This window comes from Oncorhynchus keta, chromosome 37 (assembly GCF_023373465.1).
Source record: "Oncorhynchus keta strain PuntledgeMale-10-30-2019 chromosome 37, Oket_V2, whole genome shotgun sequence".
Classification (NCBI taxonomy): Eukaryota; Metazoa; Chordata; class Actinopteri; order Salmoniformes; family Salmonidae; genus Oncorhynchus; species Oncorhynchus keta.
In genome coordinates, this window is record NC_068457.1 from 19,070,838 (window position 1) to 19,096,635 (window position 25,798).

Consider the following 25,798-nt stretch of genomic DNA (forward strand, 5'->3'; position numbering starts at 1 on the left):
TGTGTGTGTGTGTGTGTGTGTGTGTGTGTGTGTGTCGGAGCAAGAGGGACTTGAGTGCGTACGTGTATGTGTGTCTGATCACACACTTCACAGGACTACAAAACCAAACAGTCCGACTCCTCCTGCCAAGCAGCAAAAACTACAGCCAACACCAACCATATACAGCCAACAGACACTGGAGAATCAATACTACTGTATTACTGTAGTAGTACTACAACAACAACCTACAGCCAGGACAATATACACTAGACTATGTACTACTCTAGTACTACAATAACAATCTACAGCCAGGACAATATACACTAGACTATGTACTACTCTACTACTACAATAACAATCTACAGCCAGGACAATATACACTAGACTATGTACTACTCTAGTACTACAATAACAACCTACAGCCAGGACAATATACACTAGACTATGTACTACTCTACTACTACAATAACAACCTACAGCCAGGACAATATACACTAGACTATGTACTGCTCTAGTACTACAATAACAACCTACAGCCAGGACAATATACACTAGACTATGTACTGCTCTAGTACTACAATAACAACCTACAGCCAGGACAATATACACTAGACTATGTACTACTCTACTACTACAATAACAATCTACAGCCAGGACAATATACACTAGACTATGTACTACTCTAGTACTACAATAACAATCTACAGCCAGGACAATATACACTAGACTATGTACTACTCTACTACAACAATAACAATCTACAGCCAGGACAATATACACTAGACTATGTACTATTCTAGTACTACAATAACAATCTACAGCCAGGACAATATACACTAGACTATGTACTACTCTAGTACTACAATAACAATCTACAGCCAGGACAATATACACTAGACTATGTACTACTCTAGTACTACAATAACAATCTACAGCCAGGACAATATACACTAGACTATGTACTATTCTAGTACTACAATAACAATCTACAGCCAGGACAATATACACTAGACTATGTACTACTCTAGTACTACAATAACAACCTACAGCCAGGACAATATACACTAGACTATGTACTACTCTACTACTACAATAACAACCTACAGCCAGGACAATATACACTAGACTATGTACTACTCTAGTACTACAATAACAATGGGGAAATCTGAAATGGAACCCTATTCCCTATAGTACTTTGGGCCAAAACACTCCCACAGTGCACTAGTATAGGAAAGGGCTGCTGTTTCAGATGCAGCTAGTACCTCCAGACTGATCAAACAAAACCTCCCTCACTGTGTACTGCTATCGTACTACTATTTACTACGATGTATTTCTTCTGATATGGATTATTCTTTTATTGTGAATGCTATTTTTATATTTTTCTGTCTTGACATTTATAGTGTATTCTGTGTGAACTTCTGTATTCTATTCTATTAATATTGTCTTTATTATTGAACTGGATGTGCCGTCACTTATTGTTGAAAAGAAAATGTAGCAGGTCTTTGTATTGTAATGTGTCTGCTATTGGAGCCATCTGGAAAATGTCTATCATTGTTTTTTAGTCCAGAATATGAAGAAGACATACATTTTGTATATTTCCCTGTGTATCGAGTATTTATCAGTCAGTTTCATATTATATTGTCTCTGTAATATAGTTTCACAGTGTGAACAGTATTCAAATATATTGATATCAAGTTTTATACAATGTATTTATTGGTTTGGTTTCTGCCAAATCATAGCCAGCCACACTCTGCATGCAAGCTTGTACCATCATCACAAATCAATAGGTAAACCAATCAATCAATTCATCAAGCAACCACACCATGTCGTCTGGTACATCTCAGATAACATTATTATCTCTGTTTTAAACTGTCCATCCCATGTCGTCATCTCTATCTCATCATCTCAAGACATTTATACTCTACTTACATCTAGTAATCTATTGATCTCTACTCATCTCCTCATTAGACTCACTATGACACTGTGCAACTCATAAACACATTTCACTATTTTATTATTATTTTTAATTAAAAGATGGCTGTTTCACTGTTTGAGTCAAGCCCAGCCATTGTTTTAATGCTGATGCTTGTGAATTTGGTTGAGTCGGTGATGTTGAATCTTCTGATGTAGCATTAACTCTAACTCTGATTAGTGTTGTTATTGATTGTAATACTCCTCATCAGGTCTGATCAGTATCATTGGTAACGATATCCATCATCACGGCATATTGCTTAACATGAATGTAATAATGGGTTCTATTGGGATCGAAGGGAAGGTGAAACCTGTCGTCAGCAGAATAAACCTTCCATTCCCAGAGACTCTCTGGTGTCTGTGTGTTCCATTACCCTGCTCTACAGTGTACACTGGAGGAAAGAGAAAGGGTGGGGTCTGGGATGAGAGAGGGAGGAGGGAGAGAAGGGAGACTGGAGAGGATAGGTTGAATGAAGGGAAATAGAGAGGGGAGAGGGAGGTGGAGAGAGAAGGTGGGGTTAGGGGGTGTGAGAGAGAGAGAGAGGAGCAAGAGAGTGAGAGATTACAGATCTCTCACTGGAACCAGGGAGTGTGATGGTCTTGGGTTAGCTGGGGTTGTTTATGGGTCATATCCACACACCATAGATTACCATAGATTACCTCTGCTTTTTTATGCATTGGAAATAGTAACAACTGTTTCAAACCAAAAACACCTGGGTTAAGTCTGTGAAATTCTTTTGATTAATTAATGTGTGGTTGATTTTGTTTACCAAGCATGGAGTTTGTACCTGAATGACTATTCCATTGTATCCCGCATAGTAATCTGCTGCTGAAGTATAATGGACGTTGATATTTTGACCCAGCAGGTCTTGCTTAGAGTCCCATAGTAAACCAAATCACACAGCTGCTCCTCCTCAGTCAGCCCTGTAATAGACAAATAATGCCATCTGTTGGCCAATGCATGAACTACAACTCTATGGAATTTGTATTTTATGAACAACATGAACTGATTGTGAACAGGAAAGAAGCAGCATTCATTGTTTAGTTGCAAAGGTTTGCGAGTCAGCCATCCGATACTAGAACATAATAAATCAATGTGTATCAATGTCGTCAACAAAGCAAGGGTATGGTTTCCCAGTTATTTTGGTCAAATTTCGGTCGAGAACTTTAAGAGAATGTTATAACCACCCTTTTACGAACAAATCAATTCGCGATGCTAGGTGTAAGTGCCCGCCCATTTCGGGTTTTTCCAAGTACCTGGACCAATCAACGAACGCCTCGGTGTATTCAGCCATTTTGTATGAAAATCAAGGAAATCTGCCGCCACTCCAGAGACCTGTGGATTATATCGAACGATGGAAGGGTGAGTGAAAAAGATGAAGTTTCATGTCGAAAAGAAACGGAAATAATCCAACCCTAGTTTGACTATTTTTATATACAGTTATGTTGTTATGCAATATGTTTAGTAGTAGTTTAACGTTTAGTTTGAGACGAGATGATGTTTGAGACTTTCAACAAGGCTAGCTAGTTAGCATTGTCTGCGCGTGAGCGTGTCCGGAAGAGATGCGAACTAGTTGAAGTTAAGACTTTTAATAAGGGTTGTTTTTTTAAACTTATTATATTGCAAATAACAGAAAAACGCTAGTTGCAGTTTTTTTCCCATGTAGACAAAAGTAACCACATTTAACGTATTGCCAAATGTAGTTTGAAAAAAACGCCCATTTTGAATCAACGTGTCTTTGTAACGTTAGCTAGTTTCCGCATTCCATATGTGCGCTCGTGTTTGTGGAAGGCGAATGTTGTGTGTTCGGGATTAGGGTAAATTCTTCCAATTCTATGGCTATTAGCTGCTCAGGGGACATTTCAATTCAACGAAGTGAACTAACGCAACTTTTCTTGAGTCAATGCAGTTTCTAGCTAGCTACGAACTTCCATAAAGTTAGTAACTAAACTTCCTCTATCCTCCATTTCCTTGTCTCCCCCCCCCCTTTGTCTCAACAGGCACAAGTTAGATGCTGATCTGTATCCTATGGGACCTGGCTACGTCACAGACATAGAGTAAGTCTCCTGATAAGATTTTTGCATTTACAATCAATGTAAAATGTTGATTGAGTGATTTACCGATTGGTTGATCTTTTAGGAAAATGCATCCTGCCGTCTTTGGAGTAACTCAGATGAGTAACCCTCCTTTTCTCTCTCTCCCCAGTGTCTCAGTGGGTACCAAGGTAGGCATGTTTTCATTCACAATTTAATTCCTTGTTTTTTCTCTGTCTTTACCCCTGTCTTCTGTGCTAAAATGTTGGTTAAAGTCTCTCCTCTCTGGCTGTGTCTCTTGAGTGCTGTTAGCATGAGTGTCTTTGTGTCTCTGGCTGGAACAGTAGCTGTATTGTAGAGAGATGGAGTGAGGCTGCTGGGCCACTCCAGACATGAGCACCATTGACTGACTGACACAGAGCGGCTTCATTAACTGTAGTCTGGTCGAGCAAGACCATCTGTCTGACAGACTGCTCCTCTCCAGCCATAACTCTGTTTAATACATTTACCCAGGTCGTATTTGTTGGTGCACGTAGCAAAACATTTTGGAACAGAAAATGCAAACAAGTTTGTTATTGAGCATGTTCATGTTTTCTTCCAGTTAGTGCTTAGTGAATACAACCCAGCTAGGCCTGTCTGTCTCCATGATGTATGTGGTTATGATCATTGTGAATGTTCCTTTCTCTTCCAGAGGGGATCTGATGAACTCTTCTCCTCCTACATCATGACCCCAGGTGTGTGTGTAGCTGATGGTTAATCAGAATGTTCTCTGTTCTCCAGTAGCTAATGGTACTGTGTCTGTTAATCAGAATGTTGTTCTCTAACAGACACATTACCATTAGCTACTAGAGAACAGTATAGAACATTCTGATTAACCTGCCTAGGACCCCGCAACAGCCAGGGAAAGTGCAGGGCTCCAAATTCGAAACGACACAAATCTCATAATTACAATTTCTCAAGCATACAAGAATCTTAAAGATACAATTCTCGTTAATCCAGCCACAGTGTCTGATTTCAAAAAGGATTTACAGCGAAAGCACCACAAACGATTGTTGGGTCACCACCAAGCCACAGAAAAAGACAGCAATTTTTCCAGCCAAGGAGAGAAGTCACAAAAAGCTGAAATAGAGATAAAATTAATCACTAACCTTTGATCTTCATCAGATGACACTCATAGGACTTTCTGTTACACAATACGTTTTGTTTGATAAAGTTCATGTTTATATATATATTTTTTTTTTTTACATTGGCGCGTTGCATTCAGTAGTTCTAAAACATGCAGTGATATTGCAGAGAGCCACGTAAATTTACATAAACACTCATAATGAAGATACAACTATTATACATGGAACTTTAGATAAACTTCTCACTGCTGTGTCAGATTTTTAAAGAAAGAAAACCATGCAATAATCTGAGTACATCCTTTAGACAACAAAGCAGCCAAAAAGATACCCGCCATATTGGGTAGTCAACATTACTCAGAAATAGCATTTTAAATATTCATTTACCTTTGATCTTCATCAGAATGCACTCCCCGGAATCCCAGTTCCACCATAAATGTTTGATTTGTTCGATAATGTCCATCAGTTATGTCCAAATATCTTCTTTTGTTAGGGCGTTTGATAAACAAATCCAAAAGTGTGTTCAGGTCGTGCCGGACATCGGACGAAAAGTTAAAAAAGTTTCGTTACAGCCCGTAGAAACATGCCAAACTAAGTATGGAATCAATCTTCAGGATGTTTTTAACATAAAACTTAATGTTCCGACCGGACAATTCCTTTGTACAAATGAAGTGGAACGTAGCTACCTTTCACGTGAGCGCCCAGACTGAGGCTGTGGCACTCTGCCAGACCACTCACTCAAATAGCCCTTATGAGCCCCTCCTTTAGAGTAGAATCACCAAAACAGGTTATAAATACTGTAGACATCTAGTGGAAGCCGTGGGAAGTGAAACAACCAATATCACCCTGTATCTTCAATGGAGGCTGAGTTGAAAAACCACAAACCTCAGATTTCCCACTTCCTGGTTTGGATTTTTTTCTCATGTTTTTGCCTGCCATATGAGTTCTGTTATACTCACAGACATCATTCAAACAGTTTTAGAAACTTCGGTGTTTTCTATCCAAATTTACTAATTATATGCATATTCTAGCTTTTACGGCTGAGTAGCAGGCAGCTTAATTTGGGCATGTTTTCATCCAAGCTTCCCAATATCGCCCCCTACCCCAAATAAGTTAACAGACTTAGCTACTAGAGAACAGCACAGAACATTCTGATTAACAGACACATTACCATTAGCTACTAATCAGAATGTTCTGTTGTTCTCTAGTAGTTAATGGTGCTAAGAGTAAGAAGTTAAATTTAAAAGTTGTCTGTTTGTAGCCAACGGTAATGACAGTAAGAAGTTCAAAGGTGAGATGCGGAGCCCCAGCGCTCCATCGCGTGTCATCCACCTGCGCCAGCTGCCCGGGGACATCCAGGATTCTGAGGTCATCAGCATGGGAATGCCCTTTGGGAAGGTCACCAACCTTCTGATGATGAAGGGAAAGAACCAGGTACGCGAGAACACTACAGATCCTTTACCCTAAAGGTGTTCTCACACACACTACAGATCCTTTACCCTAAAGGTGTTCTCACACACACTACAGATCCTCTACCCTAAAGGTGTTCTCACACACACACTACAGATCCTTTACCCTAAAGGTGTTCTCACACACACTACAGATCCTCTACCCTAAAGGTGTTCTCACACACACTACAGATCCTTTACCCTAAAGGTGTTCTCACACACATTACAGTTCCTTTACCCTAAAGGTGTTCTCACACACACTACAGATCCTCTACCCTAAAGGTGTTCTCACACACACTACAGATCCTTTACCCTAAAGGTGTTCTCACACACACTACAGATCCTCTACCCTAAAGGTGTTCTCACACACACTACAGATCCTCTACCCTAAAGGTGTTCTCACACACACTACATATCCTTTACCCTAAAGGTGTTCTCACACACACTACAGATCCTTTACCCTAAAGGTGTTCTCACACACACTACAGATCCTCTACCCTAAAGGTGTTCTCACACACACTACAGATCCTTTACCCTAAAGGTGTTCTCACACACACACTACAGATCCTCTACCCTAAAGGTGTTCTCGCACACTACAGATCCTTTACCCTAAAGGTGTTCTCACACACACACTACAGATTCTCTACCCTAAAGGTGTTCTCACACACTACAGATCCTTTACCCTAAAGGTGTTCTCACACACACACTACAGATTCTCTACCCTAAAGGTGTTCTCACACACACACTACAGATCCTTTACCATAAAGGTGTTCTCACACACACACTACAGATCCTTTACCCTAAAGGTGTTCTCACACACACACTACAGATTCTCTACCCTAAAGGTGTTCTCACACACACACTACAGATCCTTTACCATAAAGGTGTTCTCACACACACACTACAGATCCTTTACCCTAAAGGTGTTCACACACACTACAGATCCTCTACCCTAAGGATGTTCACACACACATTACAGATCCTTTACCCTAAAGGGGTTCACACACCCGGCTGATCTTATGTGTGTGTAGGCGTTCCTGGAGATGAACACTGTGGACCAGGCTCAGACCATGGTGAACTACTACGCTACGGTCACCCCCCTCATCAGACAGCAGCCTGTATTCATGCAGTACAGCAACCACAAGGAACTCAAGACTGACAACTCACCTAACCAAGTAGTAAGAGGACACTTCCCCCATTGACCCATACCAATATGAGACTCACTAATTTGTATGTCTGTAGCACATTTGTCAAATCATTTTCTTTGTCATATGCAGAGGTTACAGCATAGTGCCCACAGTACAATGTAATAACAGTGTATGTCTGTGTGCCCCTCCCTAGAGAGTCCAGGCAGCACTGCAGGCGGTGAATGCTGTCCAGGGTGGCACCATGTTGGGCTCTACCATGTCTGGTATGGGGGGTGTAATGGGTGCTACCATGTCCGTTGGAGGGGGAGAGATGGGAGCCAGAGGCATGGCCACCCAGAGCCCTGTCCTTAGAGTCATAGTAGAAAACCTCTTCTACCCCGTCACACTGGAAGTCCTGCACCAGGTACGCACACTCCTCCAGTGTTTCTTAGTCATGAGTGTGTTCAGATGGTTTTCTTTTGCTTGCTGTCAAAATGCCTGCAGAAGGGATGTAACCTGTGTGTGTTCTCCCCTGTAGATCTTCTCCAAGTATGGGTCTGTTCTGAAGATCATCACCTTCACTAAGAACAACCAGTTCCAGGCTCTGGTCCAATACGCTGACCCCATGACGGCACAGCACACCAAAATGGTACGTACACACCCCCCTCTCTAATAAACCTCTGATTTCTCCATCTCTCTGCTGTCTCCAGATGGTCAGAACATCAATAATAGATGCTGTAAATGGACTTGCCTGAACTTCCACACCACTAATCCCCTCTGTGTCTCTGCAGTCTCTAGACGGTCAGAACATCTATAACGGTTGCTGTACTCTGAGGGTGAGTTTCTCCAAGCTGACCAGCCTCAATGTGAAGTTTAACAACGATAAGAGCCGTGACTACACCAGACCTGACCTTTCTACTGGAGAGCAACACAACCCTCAGCCTGGAATGGACCAGCACGCGATGGCTGCTGCCGCCTTCGGTAACACACACACGTTAGACCGGTGTTTTGTGCCAGGAGCACGTAGCTACCAGGGTGCTCTTCTGAAGACTCAAACTGACACTGAAATTAGATTCATATTCTTTTTCCCTTCCCTCTCCCTCCCCCACCTACTATCTCTTTCCAGGGTCTCCGGGTCTGATCTCAGCGTCTCCGTATGGACACGGATTCCCCCAGGCCTTCACTCTACAGCAGGCAGCAGGTACATCCTCACATTAACCTCTCTGGGATATGTGGGGCGGTAGCCTCCCACTTTGCTAAAAGCCAGAGAAAATGCAGAGCGCCAAATTCAAATAAATTCCTATGAAAATCAAACTTTCATGAAACTACACGTGTAAGATACCAAATTAAAGCTACACGTGTTGTGAATCCATCCAACATGTCAGATTTCAAAAAGGCTTTTCGGCGAGGATAGCACCATAGTAAACAAAAGAGAGAACATTTCAACCCTGCAGGCTCGCCACAAAGCGCAGAAAAAAAATATAAATCATGCCCTGCCTTTGACGAGCTTCTTCTGTTGGCACTCAAATATTTCCCATCACAAATGGTCCTTTTGTTCGATGAATTCCATCCATATAAATCCAAAATGTCCTTTTATTTGGAGCGTTTGATCCAGAAAAACACCGGTTCCGTCCTGCGCAACGTGACGACAAAATATCTCAAAAGTTGCCTGTAAACTTTGCCAAAACATTTCAAACTACTTGTATTACGCAACTTTAGGTATTTTTTAAAGTAAATAATCGATAAAATTGAGAGGCGTTCTGTGTTCAATACAGGAAGAAAACAAACTCAAGCATGCTTTCTGGTCTTGCGCCTCTCAAACAGTACACATGAAGTGACACTCGTTAAAGATGGCCGTACTTATTCATTACACAAAATAATAATCTCAACCAATTTCTAAAGACTGGTGACATTTTATTTTACCTTTTTATTTAACTAGGCAAGTCAGTTGAGAACAAATTATTATTTTCAATGACTGCCTAGGAACAGTGGGTTAACTGCCTGTTCAGGGGCAGAAAGACAGATTTGTACCATGTCAGCTCGGGGGTTTGAACTTGCAACCTTCCGGTTACTAGTCCACCGCTCTAACCACTACCCTGCCACCCCAGTGGAAGCGGTAGGAATCTAGTAGGAATCTGGGATCCCAGTGAACTCATTTTCACTGGGAAATCCGAATGGTTTGTCCTCGGGGTTTCGCCTGCTACATAAGTTCTGTTATACTCACAGACATGATTTAAACAGTTTTAGAGACTTCAGAGTGTTTCCCATCCAAATGTACTAATATATATATCTTATCTTCTGGGGATAAGAAGCTGGCATTTGAAATTGGGCACGCTTTTCATCCAAAATTCCAGTCAGCTGGTTCACTCTACCTGTAGCCTACTACAACCCTGTTCTTACTCCATTTATTACATAGCTTTTGCTACATTGTCAAATCATCAGTCGGTCTACTCCAGCTGCACAGGTTGGCCCCGGTGCTTGAGATAATGTGTGTGTTTCTTTGTGTGCGTCTAGGTTTGTCTATGCCCGGTGCCTTGGCGTCATTCGGTATGGGTCCAGGGGGCATGGCCGCTAGTCGTCTCGGCCTGCAAGCCCTCGGCGGTGGAGGAGGACAAGCTGGCGTCCTATTGGTCAGCAACCTCAACCCAGAGGTCAGGACTGTTACTACCCACACACTCTTTCTCTCACCCACAAGCACACCAGTATACATTCTTTCTCTATCGTACAAGCACACCAGAGTAAACTTTTCCTCTGAGCCCTTTAAATGGGTGTGTCTCCACAGTTTAGAACTAACAGTCTTCTGTTATCTTTCATTTCATGGCTTCCTTTTTGTCCATTCTTGAGTTGCTGGAGACACAATAATCCTTATATAGAGACACCCCCATGTTATTGTACTGTATTATCTGACCTGTACTGTTGCATTGTTAATCTCTCTTTTCTCCTCCTAATGTTGCCATAGTGACAGTGTTTTAATTTAGACACTATTCTGTGTTTACTGACCTTGTTTTTTTCTTCTTTACCTCCTTTTCTTTCTTTTATTCTCTCTCCTTCCCCATCTCATCCTGCTCTTTGCCCTTTATAAAAACTCACTCCTATGCCAACTTTTTCTTCTCATCATTCTCCCTCTATCTCTCCCTCTCTTTCTCCTCCATGTGATCCTCCCGTGGACCTCTTGGCTGCTGACTGCTGGACTCCATCCCTCCATCCCTGACTCCACTCTCCTCCTCCACTTTACCCCTGTCCCCTCCCTCTTTCTCTCTCCCCCTCCCTGGTTCCTCTACCTCCCCCTGCTGTTTATAAAGAGCGTTACACCAAACTGCCTCTTTATTCTCTTTGGTATGTTATCAGCCTTTCGTTTCCCTTTATGACTTTAGATTTTACATTTACCTACTGTTACCAATAATATTATATCATCACTGTACCTACCTCATTCAGTCTTCATTTACCCTTATATTGACCTAAATATATACTTTTTATTATTTTATCATTCTTTAATCTGTTTCACTTAATATATTTATTTAATTACCAACTGGTACTGAATCTAACTGTTACCTGGGCTGGTTTTCATGTTGTGGTCTGTCTGTCTCTGAATCAGAAATCCAAGCTCTCCTTTACATGAATCAGTCGTTTCATTTCAATGGCCAGAAACTGAGTAGTGTGGTGGTATAGAACCTGTTGTCTGGGCATTACAGTAGTCTAAGTCTGTCTGCTGTTGATCAAGACGATCACATTACAACACTGACATTACAACTAAGTCTCTTTCTTCATGAAAAATGCATCTGGTTTGGAGTGTGTGCTGTGTTTTAACCTGTGTGTGTTCTCCAGGTGTGTATGGCGACGTGATGAGAGTGAAGATTCTGTTCAATAAGAAGGACAACGCTCTGGTCCAGATGGCTGATGGCACACAGGCTCAGCTAGGTACTGTGTGTATGTGACTGTGTGTTGTTGTGTGCATTGCAGTAGTTAGTGTGTGTGCTCTGGTGTTTGACGGGCTTGTCTTCTCCTCAGCGATGAGCCACCTGAACGGGGTGCGTCTTCATGGCCGGTCTCTACGTGTCTCCATGTCTAAACACACCACCGTACAGCTGCCCAGAGAAGGTATGTACACACACTACCATGTCTAAACACACAGCTGCCCATAGACGGTATGTACACACACTACCATGTCTAAACACACAGCTGCCCAGAGACGGTATGTACACACACTACCATGTCTAAACACACAGCTGCCCAGAGACGGTATGTACACACACTACCATGTAGACACACAGCTGCCCAGAGACGGTATGTACACACACTACCATGTCTAAACACACAGCTGCCCAGAGACGGTATGTACACACACTACCATGTAGACACACAGCTGCCCAGAGACGGTATGTACACACACTACCATGTCTAAACACACAGCTGCCCAGAGACGGTATGTACACACACTACCATGTAGACACACAGCTGCCCAGAGACGGTATGTACACACACTACCATGTCTAAACACACAGCTGCCCAGAGACGGTATGTACACACACTACCATGTAGACACACAGCTGCCCAGAGACGGTATGTACACACACTACCATGTCTAAACACACAGCTGCCCAGAGACGGTATGTACACACACTACCATGTAGACACACAGCTGCCCAGAGACGGTATGTACACACACTACCATGTCTAAACACACAGCTGCCCAGGGAAGGTATGTACACATTTAACATTACATTTAAGTCATTTAGCAGACGCTCTTATCCAGAGCGACTTACAAATTGGTGCATTCACCTTATGACATCCAGTAGAATAGTCACTTTACAATAGTGCATCTAAATCTTAAAGGGGGGGGGGGTGAGAAGGATTACTTATCCTATCCTAGGTATTCCTTAAAGAGGTGGGGTTTCAGGAGTCTCCGGAAGGTGGTGATTGACTCCGCTGTCCTGGCGTCGTGAGGGAGTTTGTTCCACCATTGGGGGGGCCAGAGCAGCGAACAGTTTTGACTGGGCTGAGCGGGAACTGTACTTCCTCAGTGGTAGGGAGGCGAGCAGGCCAGAGGTGGATGAACGCAGTGCCCTTGTTTGGGTGTAGGGCCGGATCAGAGCCTGGAGGTACTGAGGTGCCGTTCCCCTCACAGCTCCGTAGGCAAGCACCATGGTCTTGTAGCGGATGCGAGCTTCAACTGGAAGCCAGTGGAGAGAGCGGAGGAGCGGGGTGACGTGAGAGAACTTGGGAAGGTTGAACACCAGACGGGCTGCGGCGTTCTGGATGAGTTGTAGGGGTTTAATGGCACAGGCAGGGAGCCCAGCCAACAGCGAGTTGCAGTAGTCCAGACGGGAGATGACAAGTGCCTGGATTAGGACCTGCGCCGCTTCCTGTGTGAGGCAGGGTCGTACTCTGCGGATGTTGTAGAGCATGAACCTACAGGAACGGGCCACCGCCTTGATGTTAGTTGAGAACGACAGGGTGTTGTCCAGGATCACGCCAAGGTTCTTAGCGCTCTGGGAGGAGGACACAATGGAGTTGTCAACCGTGATGGCGAGATCATGGAACGGGCAGTCCTTCCCCGGGAGGAAGAGCAGCTCCGTCTTGCCGAGGTTCAGCTTGAGGTGGTGATCCGTCATCCACACTGATATGTCTGCCAGACATGCAGAGATGCATTCGCCACCTGGTCATCAGAAGGGGGAAAGGAGAAGATGAATTGTGTGTCGTCTGCATAGCAATGATAGGAGAGACCATGTGAGGTTATGACAGAGCCAAGTGACTTGGTGTATAGCGAGAATAGGAGAGGGCCTAGAACAGAGCCCTGGGGGACACCAGTGGTGAGAGCGCGTGGTGAGGAGACAGATTCTCGCCACGCCACCTGGTAGAGGAGCGACCTGTCAGGTAGGACGCAATCCAATCGTGGGCCGCGCCGGAGATGCCCAACTCGGAGAGGGTGGAGAGGAGGATCTGATGGTTCACAGTATCGAAGGCAGCCGATAGGTCTAGAAGGATGAGAGCAGAGGAGAGAGAGTTAGCTTTAGCGGTGCGGAGCGCCTCTGTGATACAGAGAAGAGCAGTCTCAGTTGAATGACTAGTCTTGAAACCTGACTGATTTGGATCAAGAAGGTCATTCTGAGAGAGATAGCGGGAGAGCTGGCCAAGGACGGCACGTTCAAGAGTTTTGGAGAGAAAAGAAAGAAGGGATACTGGTCTGTAGTTGTTGACATCGGAGGGATTGAGTGTAGGTTTTTTCAGAAGGGGTGCAACTCTCGCTCAACACTACCATGTCTAAACACACAGCTGCCCAGGGAAGGTATGGGCCGTCTAACATCCACTACTGTTGTGTCATGACATGTTCTACTCTATCCTATTCAAGGCCATGAGGACCAGGGGTTGACCAAGGACTATGCCACCTCTCCTCTCCACCGTTTTAAGAAGCCTGGCTCCAAAAACTACAACAACATCTACCCTCCCTCTGGCACACTGCACCTCTCCAACATACCGTACGTACACACACACACACACAACATCCCCTTTATGTTTGATTGTCCTATTGCGTTCTCCTAATGCTTTCTCTTTCTCTCTCTAGTCCTGCAGTAGGGGAGGAGGATCTGAAGGCACTGTTCAGCAGTTCAGGAGCTTCAGTCACGGCCTTCAAGTTCTTCCAGTAAGTCTCAACATCCAACTACACTTTTATGACATCACTACCTAATCATCAAATCAAACTTTATTTGTCACATGCGCCGAATACAACAAGTGTAGACTTTACCGTGAAATGCTTACTTACAAGCCCTTAACCCAACAGTGCAGTTCAAGAAGAGTTAAGAAAATATTTATCAAGTAGACTAAAACACAATAACAAGGTTACAGGGGGCACCAGTACCGAGTCAGTGTGCGGGGGTACAGGTTAGTTGAGGTAATTGATGTGCTTGTCTTAGACTATTACATCATTAGGTAAAGATGTCATTGTGGCATCACTACCCAAAAATGTAAAGGTCTTTATGATGTCACTACCCAATGGTGGAATGGTCTTTATTGCATCACTACCTGATGTTCTAGTCTTTATGGCATCACTACCTGACGATGTTCTAGTCTTTATTGCATCACTACCTGATGTTCTAGTCTTTATGGCATCACTACCTGACGATGTTCTAGTCTTTATTGCATCACTACCTGATGTTCTAGTCTTTATGGCATCACTACCTGACGATGTTCTAGTCTTTATTGCATCACTACCTGACGATGTTCTAGTCTTTATTGCATCACTACCTGACGATGTTCTAGTCTTTATTGCATCACTACCTGACGATGTTCTAGTCTTTATGGCATCACTACCTGACGATGTTCTAGTCTTTATTGCATCACTACCTGATGTTCTAGTCTTTATGGCATCACTACCTGACGATGTTCTAGTCTTTATTGCATCACTACCTGACGATGTTCTAGTCTTTATGGCATCACTACCTGATGTTCTAGTCTTTATTGCATCACTACCTGACGATGTTCTAGTCTTTATTGCATCACTACCTGACGATGTTCTAGTCTTTATTGCATCACTACCTGACGATGTTCTAGTCTTTATTGCATCACTACCTGACGATGTTCTAGTCTTTATGGCATCACTACCTGATGTTCTAGTCTTTATTGCATCACTACCTGATGTTCTAGTCTTTATTGCATCACTACCTGACGATGTTCTAGTCTTTATTGCATCACTACCTGACGATGTTCTAGTCTTTATTGCATCACTACCTGACGATGTTCTAGTCTTTATGGCATCACTACCTGACGATGTTCTAGTCTTTATGGCATCACTACCTGACGATGTTCTAGTCTTTATGGCATCACTACCTGACGATGTTCTAGTCTTTATGGCATCACTACCTGACGATGTTCTAGTCTTTATGGCATCACTACCTGACGATGTTCTAGTCTTTATGGCATCACTACCTGACGATGTTCTAGTCTTTATGGCATCACTACCTGACGATGTTCTAGTCTTTATGGCATCACTACCTGACGATGTTCTAGTCTTTATGGCATCACTACCTGACGATGTTCTAGTCTTTATGGCATCACTACCTGACGATGTTCTGGCATCAGTCGATGTTTAGTCTTTGGCATCACTACCTGACGATGTTCTAGTCTTTATGGCATCACTACCTGACGATGTTCTAGTCTTTATGGCATCACTACCTGACGATGTTCTAGTCTTTATGGCATCACTACCTGACGATGTTCTAGTCTTTATGGCATCACTACCTGACGATGTTCTAGTCTTTATGGCATTTACATTTACATTTAAGTCATTTAGCAGACGCTCTTATCCAGAGCGACTTACAAATTGGTGCATACACCTTATGACAACCAGTGGAACAGCCACTTGCATCTAAATCTTGTTGGGGGGGGAGAAGGGGGGTGAGAAGGATTACTTACCCTTACTTACCCTATCCTAGGTATTCCTTGAAGAGGTGGGGTTTCAGGTGTCTCCGGAAGGTGGTGATTGACTCCGCTGTCCTGGCGTCGTGAGGGAGTTTGTTCCACCATTGGGGGCCAGAGCAGCGAACAGTTTTGACTGGGCTGAGCGGGAACTGTACTTCCTCAGTGGTAGGGAGGCGAGCAGGCCAGAGGTGGATGAACGCAGTGCCCTTGTTTGGGTGTAGGGCCTGATCAGAGCCTGGAGGTACTGAGGTGCCGTTCCCCTCACAGCTCCGTAGGCGAGCACCATGGTCTTGTAGCGGATGCGAGCTTCAACTGGAAGCCAGTGGAGAGAGCGGAGGAGCGGGGTGACGTGAGAGAACTTGGGAAGGTTGAACACCAGACGGGCTGCGGCGTTCTGGATGAGTTGTAGGGGTTTAATGGCACAGGCAGGGAGCCCAGCCAACAGCGAGTTGCAGTAATCAAGACGGGAGATGACAAGTGCCTGGATTAGGACCTGCGCCGCTTCCTGTGTGAGGCAGGGTCGTACTCTGCGGATGTTGTAGAGCATGAACCTACAGGAACGGGACACCGCCTTGATGTTAGTTGAGAACGTCAGGGTGTTGTCCAGGATCACGCCAAGGTTCTTAGCGCTCTGGGAGGAGGACACAATGGAGTTGTCAACCGTGATGGCGAGATCATGGAACGGGCAGTCCTTCCCCGGGAGGAAGAGGAGCTCCGTCTTGCTGAGGTTCAGCTTGAGGTGGTGATCCGTCATCCACACTGATATGTCTGCCAGACATGCAGAGATGCGATTCGCCACCTGGTCATCAGAAGGGGGAAAGGAGAAGATTAATTGTGTGTCGTCTGCATAGCAATGATAGGAGAGACCATGTGAGGTTATGACAGAGCCAAGTGACTTGGTGTATAGCGAGAATAAGAGAGGGCCTAGAACAGAGCCCTGGGGGACACCAGTGGTGAGAGCGCGTGGTGAGGAGACAGATTCTCGCCACGCCACCTGGTAGGAGCGACCTGTCAGGTAGGACGCAATCCAAGCGTGGGCCGCGCCGGAGATGCCCAACTCGGAGAGGGTGGAGAGGAGGATCTGATGGTTCACAGTATCGAAGGCAGCCGATAGGTCTAGAAGGATGAGAGCAGAGGAGAGAGAGTTAGCTTTAGCAGTGCGGAGCGCCTCCGTGATACAGAGAAGAGCAGTCTCAGTTGAATGACTAGTCTTGAAACCTGACTGATTTGGATCAAGAAGGTCATTCTGAGAGAGATAGCGGTAGAGCTGGCCAAGGACGGCACGCTCAAGAGTTTTGGAGAGAAAAGAGAGAAGGGATACTGGTCTGTAGTTGTTGACATCGGAGGGATCGAGTGTAGGTTTTTTCAGAAGGGGTGCAACTCTCGCTCTCTTGAAGACGGGAGGGACGTAGCCAGCGGTCAGGGATGAGTTGATGAGCGAGGTGAGGTAAGGGAGAAGGTCTCCGGAAATGGTCTGGAGAAGAGAGGAGGGGATAGGGTCAAGCGGGCAGGTTGTTGGGCGGCCGGCCGTCACAAGACGCGAGATTTCATCTGGAGAGAGAGGGGAGAAAGAGGTCAGAGCATAGGGTAGGGCAGTGTGAGCAGAACCAGCGGTGTCGTTTGACTTAGCAAACGAGGATCGGATGTCATCGACCTTCTTTTCAAAATGGTTGACGAAGTCATCTGCAGAGAGGGAGGAGGGAGGGGGGATTCAGGAGGGAGGAGAAGGTGGCAAAGAGCTTCCTAGGGTTAGAGGCAGATGCTTGGAATTTAGAATGGTAGAAAGTGGCTTTAGCAGCAGAGACAGAGGAGGAAAATGTAGAGAGGAGGGAGTGAAAGGATGCCAGGTCCGCAGGGAGGCGAGTTTTCCTCCATTTCCGCTCGGAATCACTACCTGACGATGTTCTAGTCTTTATGGCATCACTACCTGACGATGTTCTAGTCTTTATGGCATCACTACCTGACGATGTTCTAGTCTTTATGGCATCACTACCTGACGATGTTCTAGTCTTTATTGCATCACTACCTGACGATGTTCTAGTCTTTATGGCATCACTACCTGACGATGTTCTAGTCTTTTTGGCATCACTACCTGATGTAATGGGGAATACTCTTTCCTGGTGTGTATAGGAAGGACCGTAAGATGGCTCTGATCCAGATGAGCTCAGTGGAGGAAGCTGTTGAGAGTCTCATCGAGTTCCACAACCATGACCTGGGAGAGAACCACCACCTCAGAGTGTCTTTCTCCAAATCTACCATCTAACACAGTCACTCACACACAGCTGTAACTACAGAGTATAGACCAAACCTGTTCATCAGAATGCCTTCCACGTCGTTTATGTCAAGTCTTGTTCTTCACGAGACACTTAATCATTCCTTTATACTTGTTTAAGTTTTATCATTATTTTTACACAATTATTTACATTTACTATGGATATAATCGGTTCATATTTTATTTTATTAGTTCGACTTCTATGGAAGGAAACTCACAGAACTCTCTAAGATGCACATCTAGTATTTCTGTTTCTACACTCTGCAGAATGCACATCTAGTCTTTCTGTTTCTAGATTACAATGTTGTTTTTTTCATTTGATATACTTAAAAAAAAAAATATTCCATTGATTAATGTTTTCTGTTTCTACTGTCTGTCCTTGGGATCTTCACCACTAGTCATATTGCTCTAACAAAATGCCTTTCTGCAACAGTCTAGTGCCTTAACCAGACCAGCTGGCTAGCCTTTCCATGCTATTACATTGATTTTATACGATTGGACTCTTTAAAAATATATATATATATATATATATTTCTTTGAACATCAATAATTTGATTTGAAATATATGGCTGTGGTCTTCGCTTTTTGATTTCTAGATGTACACTATGCATTCCATTGTATTTTTGTAACATTAGTAGTTCTATACTCTTATCATTTTCTATACCGTGTACTGTTTGATATCTACCGGTCACTGTGCCTCAAGTCTTAATTCTTGCTCCAGAGGTGCCACTTAAAATCATGCAGCATTTAGTCTTTAGTGCCTACTTCACCCCTAATATTTTACAGATACACACATGCAATTCTCCAATTTTATTTCACACAGCCTTAGATATTTAGTGCCTACAACACAAACGTATTTATTACCTTTGTTCTGGCACTGACTGTCTATATATGGCTTTTGCTATAGATTCCTCTGTAGCATAAACAGTTTAATGTAGCTATTGATGGTTGATGTTATTGAGGATCAAAGTACCTACCACCCCTGCTACTTAAACAATCCTTGTCGGTTTAAAAGACAACGTTCTAAACTCTTTTCTCCCATTGGTTTGATTCTATGGTCCAAATCGCCTTTAGGGATTTGATTTTGTTTTCATTTTATACCTAATCAGTCGGCCACTAGATTTAAAAATCTTAATTTTGAGTGAGTTATACCTTGAATTTGTGATATTTGGTTTCTTGACCCATTTCTGATTAATTATAGTTAAATTCCTCTGTTGGTAGAGTACTTTAAGCATGAATATATACTGTATGTTGACCTTGTTTGTGATATCACAGTGGATAGCTGTGAGGTAGTTCTGTGTTCCTCTCCTGGTAACGGTTGTTGCTTTTATTTTCCATTATAGGTTTTATTGGGGTCAGGGGTCAACAGGATGTGATGTCATGAAGCAGGGGGAGGGTTTTTGTCTTTCTATATTTAGTGTTTTTGTACCACAGTGATTTGGATTGTACCACAGATTCCATTTCATTCCAACATGTATATTTTGATATATAGTTAAGAAACATTGATTCCAACATGTATATTTTGATATAAAGGTAATGCCAGCTTTCTCTGGAGGGCTGTAAAGATGAGTTTTGTATCACAAAGAAATTAAACTTAATGGAACACAGCCTTGTGTTTTTGATGTTTGCTGATTTCCAAATGGCCCCCTCGTCTCAAGGCACTACCCCCGGCCCCTACTCCCTATCGGCACAAAAAATATTTGATAGGTTTAAGCAAGCTTCTTTGCCTTCTGATAGGCTTGGGAATGACCTTCTCACTGGTCAATCCCTGTATGGCCACTTGGTGGAGCCAGAGCCATGTATACATCACTATCCAGGAAGATAATATGGCGGCACTAGGTGGAGCCATCTCTTACTGACTTTGTCCCCACTGATACAGAGGTGACTTTACCTTGTGATTATTTCTCTGACTGTCCCTGCTGCTACGAAGATGACAATCTGGTGATCATCTCCCTAACTGTCCCCACTGCTACAGTGACTTTTTCACCAATTATATAGGATTAAATGCATAGAAATAGAACAGTAGTTCAAGTCAATGATTTGCCTGTTCTATTAATTTTATTTCTATGCATTTAATCTAATCTGATAACCGAAATCCAGATAATTACCAGGGTCCAGTTTTTCTAAAGTTAACTATCGCTGACATTTTCTTGTACTTTTACTCCGAGGACATTGCTTTGGTGCCTAAAATACACTAAAATAACATCCTAGATCTGAAGGAATGAAATATTCTTATTAAATACTTTTTTCTTTACATAGTTGAATGTGCTGACAAAATTATCAATGGAAATCAAATTTATCAACCCATGGAGGTCTGGATTTGGAGTCACACTCAAAATTGGAGTGGAAAACCACACTACAGGCTGATCCAACTTTGATGTAATGTCCTTAAAACAAGTCAAAATGAGGCTCAGTAGTGTGTGTGGCCTCCACGTGCCTGTATGACCTCCCTACAATGCCTGGGCATGCTCCTGATGAGGTGGCGGATGGTCTCCTGAGGGATCTCCTCCCAGACCTTGACTAAAGCATCCGTCAACTCCTGGACAGTCTGTGGTGCAGATGTGCTCAATTGGATTCAGATCTGGGGAACGGGCGGGCCAGTCCATAGCATCAATGCCTTCCTCTTGCAGGAACTGCTGACACACTCCAGCACCATGAGGTCTAGCTAGCATTGTCTTGCATTAGGAGGAACCCAGGGCCAACCGCACCAGCATATGGTCTCACAAGGGGTCTGAGGATCTCATCTCGGTACCTAATGGCAGTCAGGCTACCACTGGGGAGCACATGGAGGGCTGTGCGGCCCCCCAAAGAAATGCCACCCCACACCATGACTTACCCACCGCCAAACCCGTCATGCTGGAGGATGTTGCAGGCAGCAGAACGTTCTCCACGGCGTCTCCAGACTCTCACGTCTGTCACATGTGCTCAGTGTGAACCTGCTTTCATCTGTGAAGAGCACAGGGCGCCAGTGGTGAATTTGCCTATCTTGTTCTCTGGCAAATGAAAAACGTCCAGCACGGTGTTGGGCTGTAAGCACAACCCCCACCTGTGGACGTCGGGCCCTCATACCACCCTCATGGAGTCTGTTTCTGACCGTTTGAGCAGACACATGCACATTTGTGACTTTTGGAGGTCATTTTGCAGGACTCTGGCAGTGCTCCTTCTGCTCCTCCTTGCACAAAGGCGGAGGTAGCGGTCCTGCTGCTGGGTTGTTGCCCTCCTACGGCTTCCTCCACGTCTCCTGATGTACTGGCCTGTCTCCTGGTTGCGCCTCCATGCTCTGGACACTACGCTGACAGACACAGCAAACCATCTTGCCACAGCCAGGAAGCATAGGAACTGAGAAGTGGTCTGTGGTCCCCACCTGCAGAACCACTCCTTTATTGGGGGTGTCTTGCTAATTGCCTATAATTTCCACCTGTTGTCTTTTCCATTTGCACAACAGCATATGAAATTTGTTGTCAATCAGTGTTGCTTCCTAAGTGGACAGTTTGATTTCACAGAAGTGTGATTGACTTGGAGTTACATTGTGTTGTTTAAGTGTTCCCTTTATTTTTTTGAGCAGTGTAGTAATTTCCCGCCCATACACTGTTGGATTTTCTTCAATATACAGTACCAGTCAAAAGTTGGGACACACCTACTAATTCAAGGGTTTTTATTATCTACATTGTAGAATAGTAGTGAAGACATCACAACTATTAAATAACACTTGGAGTCCTGTAGTAACCAAAAAAGTGTTAAACAAATCCAAATATATTTTACATTTGAGATTCTTCAAAGTTGCCTTGATGACAGCTTTGCATTCCCTCAACCAGCTTCACCTGGAATGTTTTTCCAGCAGTCTTTAAGGAGTTCCCACATATGATGAGCACTTGTTGGCTGCTTTTCCTTCACTCTGTGCTACAACTCATCCCAAACCATCTCAATTGGGTTGAGTTTTTATTTATTTATTTTTTATCTTTATTTAACTAGGCAAGTCAGTTAAGAACAAATTCTTATTTTCAATGACGGCCTAGGAACAGTGGGGGTTAACTGCCTGTTCAGGGGCAGAACGACAGATTTGTACCTTAGTCCAACACTCTAACCACTAGGCTACCCTGTGGGGGCCAAGTCATCTGATGCAGCACTCCATCACTCTCCTTCTTGGTCAAATAGCCCTTACACAGCTTGGAGGTGTGTTTGGTCATTGTCCTATTGAAAAACAAATGATAGTCCCACTAAGCGAAAACCAGATGGGATGGCGTATCGCTGTAGAATGCTGTGGTAGCCATGCTGGTTAAGTGTGCCTTGAATTCTAAATAAATCACATACAGTGTCACCAGCAAAGCACCATCACACCTCCTCCATGCTTCACGGTGGGAACCACACATGCAGAGATAATTTGTTCACCTACTCTGCATCTGACAAAGACACAGCGGTTGGAACCAAAAATCTCAAATTTGGACTCATCGGACCAAAAGGACAGATTTCCACCGGTCTAATGTCCATTGCTCGTGTTTCTTGGCCCAAACAAGTCTCTTCTTCTTATTGGTGTCCTTTATTAGGGGGTTCTTTGAAATTTGACCATGAAGGCCTGATTCACAGTCTCCTCTGAACAGTTGATGTTGAGATGTGTCTGTTACTTGAACTCTGTGAAGCATTTATTTGGGCTGCAATTTCTGAGGCTTGTAACTCTAATGAACTTATCCACTGCAGCATAGGTAATTCTGGGTTTTCCTTTCCCATGGTGGTCCTCATGAGAGCCAGTTTCATCATAGCGCTTGATCGTTTTTGCAACTGCACTTGAAGAAACTTTCAAAGTTCTTGACATTTGACTGACCTTCATGTCTTAAAGTAATGATGGACTGTCGTTTCTTTTTGCTTATTTGAGCTGTTCTTGCCAAAAAAATGGACTTGGTTATTTACCAAATAGGGCTATCTTCTGTATTACCACCCCTACCTTGTCACAACACAAGTGATTGCCCCAAATGCATTAAGAAGGAAAGAAATTCCACAAATGAACTTTTAACAAGGCATACCTCATGAAGCTGGTTGAGAGAATGCCAAGAGTGTGCAAAGCTGTCAATCAAAGCAAAGGGTGGCTACTTTGAAGAATCTCAAATGTAAAATATGTTTTGATTTGTTTAACACTTTTTTGGCTACTACATGATTCCATATGTGTTATTTCATAGTTTTGGCGTCTTCACTGTTATTCTACAATGTAGAAAATATTACAAATAAAGAAAAACCCTGTAAAGAGTAGGTGCGTCCTAACTTTTGACTGGTACTATATATATATATTTTAGAACTTCCCTTGTAAAAAAAAAACATGTGTCATTATCCTGCATATGAAGCGGGCCAGTAACCAGAGGGTTGCCAATTCAGATCTCAGGGCTCATGGGGATTATCTGCCGGGAGTGAGCAGACAGCCAGAGGGCTCTTGGCAGTGGCCTCTATCCCATGTCCTACATACTGCCTTTCCGCCCTTTTATTTATTTTTTATTTGACCTTTATTTAACCAGGCAAGTCATTTAAGAACACATTCTTATTTTAAAGGGGGGCAGAACGACAGATTTGTACCTTGTCAGCTCGGGGGTTTGAACTCGCAACCTTCTGGTTACTAGTCCAACACTCTAACCACTAGGCTACGCTGCCTTGAGCAAGGCACTTAAGCTCACACAGCTCCAGGATTGCTCAACCCTGTTCTGCTCGTGTGTTGGGTTGGGTAGGGCATCTACAAGCTACTTCCTCCTGCATGCGTGTTTAAACATGCATGCTGCAGACCGGCAGAGAGATGGAGAGGAGCGAGACAGGAGACTAGGAGGGAGGGGTAGAGGAGGGACGAGAGGTGTGTGTTTAAACATGTGTGCTCCAGACAGCCACCTTATGAATAATTCAGTCAGACAACATGCAGCTGGGTTTGGGTTGTTTGGGTTAGAATGGTTAGTTTATTATTAATTTATTTAGGTTATGATGGTTAGTTTATTATTAATTTATTTAGGTTATGATGGTTAGTTTATTATTAATTTATTTAGGTTATGATGGTTAGTTTATTATTAATTTATTTAGGTTATGATGGTTAGTTTATTATTAATTTATTTAGGTTATGATGGTTAGTTTATTATTAATTTATTTAGGTTATGATGGTTAGAATGGTTAGTTTATAAAAACATTTTTAGGTTATGATGGTTGGTTTATAAAAACATTTTTGGGTTATGATGGTTGGTTTATAAAATCATGTTTAGGTTATGATGTTTAGAATGGTTAGTTTATTATTTATTTATTTAGGTTATGATGGTTAGAATGGTTAGTTTATAAAAAAAAATTTAGGTTATGATGGTTGGTTTATAAAAATATTTTTAGGTTATGATGGTTGGTTTATAAAACCATTTTTAGGTTATGATGGTTAGAATGGTTAGTTTATAAAACCATTTTTACATTATGATGGTTAGAATGGTTAGTTTATAAAAACATTTTTAGGTTATGATGGTTAGAATGGTTAGTTTATAAAACCATTTTTACATTATGATGGTTAGAATGGTTAGTTTATAAAAACATTTTTAGATTATGATGGTTAGAATGGTTCGTTTATAAAAACATTTTTATGTTATGATGGTTGGTTTATAAAAATATTTTTAGGTTATGATGGTTGGTTTATAAAACCATTTTTAGGTTATGATGGTTAGAATGGTTAGTTTATAAAACCATTTTTACATTATGATGGTTAGAATGTTTAGTTTATAAAAAACATTTTTAGGTTATGATGGTTAGTTTATTCAAATCACATTTTTATTGGTCACATACACATTTAGCAGATGTCATTCCGGATGTAGCGAAATGCTTGTTATTCATTTATTTAAGTTATGGTGGATAGTTTATTATTAATTTATGATGGTTATGATGGTTAGTTTATTATTAATTAATTTAGGTTATGATGGTTAGAATGGTTCATTTATTATTAATGTATTTTGGTTATGATGGTTATAAAGGTTTATTACACAGAGCAGACCCAGTATGCCAGTAGATGTATTATTTTACAGCTGTATTTGGGTTATATTGGTTATGATGGGGGTATATATAGGTCTGTTCATACAGATTAGTATTTATTATTACAATACTCTTAATGCTTCGATTATAGACATTCTTGCAGCACAGATGCACTACAATTATAACTACATTACTGTGGAACAGTACAAATGTAGTAATACCTTAATTGTACAATAAAGGTGTAGTAATAACTTGATTACACAACTTGATTTGTACAGATGTAGTAACTGGATTGACAGTGATAATCTAACCTAACACTGTCAGTATTATCCTAACCCATGTTATGTACATGTGGATACATACAGTTTAATACAGCTGAACTAAGCGGCTTCAGAGCCGCGAGAGCAGTGAGTCAGACACTGTCCCCAGAGGTAAGAGACTGAGAGACTCTGAGGATGGGGGAGG

General features: G+C 42.8%; 1 protein-coding gene and 2 long non-coding RNA genes across 59 annotated transcripts; 1 reads left to right on the forward strand and 2 right to left on the reverse strand.

Moving 5' to 3' along the window:
• Positions 1-320: 320 nt before the first annotated feature.
• On the reverse strand, positions 321-1,169 carry LOC127916724 (uncharacterized). Of its 6 annotated transcripts, none has more exons than XR_008095690.1 (3): positions 1,023-1,169; positions 567-680; positions 321-395 (listed from the first exon to the last, which is right to left on the reverse strand). It is a non-coding gene; the product is annotated as an uncharacterized LOC127916724 (long non-coding RNA). The 6 variants fall into 6 exon arrangements; XR_008095691.1 differs by having other exon boundaries at positions 321-452; XR_008095689.1 differs by having other exon boundaries at positions 510-680.
• Positions 1,170-3,209: 2,040 nt separating this feature from the next.
• On the forward strand, positions 3,210-19,974 carry LOC118381062 (polypyrimidine tract-binding protein 1-like). Of its 3 annotated transcripts, none has more exons than XM_052499473.1 (17): positions 3,210-3,313; positions 3,952-4,008; positions 4,157-4,175; positions 4,676-4,718; positions 6,367-6,539; positions 7,585-7,731; positions 7,895-8,104; positions 8,219-8,329; positions 8,472-8,661; positions 8,807-8,881; positions 10,195-10,331; positions 10,983-11,016; positions 11,506-11,598; positions 11,689-11,778; positions 14,030-14,156; positions 14,243-14,320; positions 18,226-19,974. In XM_052499473.1, the coding sequence occupies exons 1-17, from the start codon at positions 3,306-3,308 to the stop codon at positions 18,356-18,358; spliced, it is 1,725 nt and encodes a 574-aa protein (XP_052355433.1). In that variant the 5' UTR covers positions 3,210-3,305; the 3' UTR covers positions 18,359-19,974. The 3 variants fall into 3 exon arrangements, with proteins under 3 accessions (XP_052355433.1, XP_052355432.1, XP_052355434.1); XM_052499472.1 differs by having other exon boundaries at positions 3,223-3,313; positions 4,091-4,175; XM_052499474.1 differs by lacking the exon at positions 3,210-3,313 and adding an exon at positions 3,722-3,768.
• Positions 14,327-18,269, reverse strand: LOC127916725 (uncharacterized). 50 transcript variants are annotated; one of them, XR_008095731.1, is made up of 7 exons: positions 17,990-18,219; positions 15,784-15,915; positions 15,406-15,735; positions 15,148-15,279; positions 14,989-15,084; positions 14,764-14,826; positions 14,327-14,730 (listed from the first exon to the last, which is right to left on the reverse strand). It is a non-coding gene; the product is annotated as an uncharacterized LOC127916725 (long non-coding RNA). The 50 variants fall into 50 exon arrangements; XR_008095738.1 differs by lacking the exons at positions 14,989-15,084; positions 15,148-15,279 and adding an exon at positions 14,857-14,988 and having other exon boundaries at positions 14,327-14,826; positions 17,990-18,088; positions 18,122-18,269; XR_008095746.1 differs by having other exon boundaries at positions 14,327-14,826; positions 14,857-15,084; positions 15,148-15,246; positions 15,472-15,735.
• Positions 19,975-25,798: the final 5,824 nt, after the last annotated feature.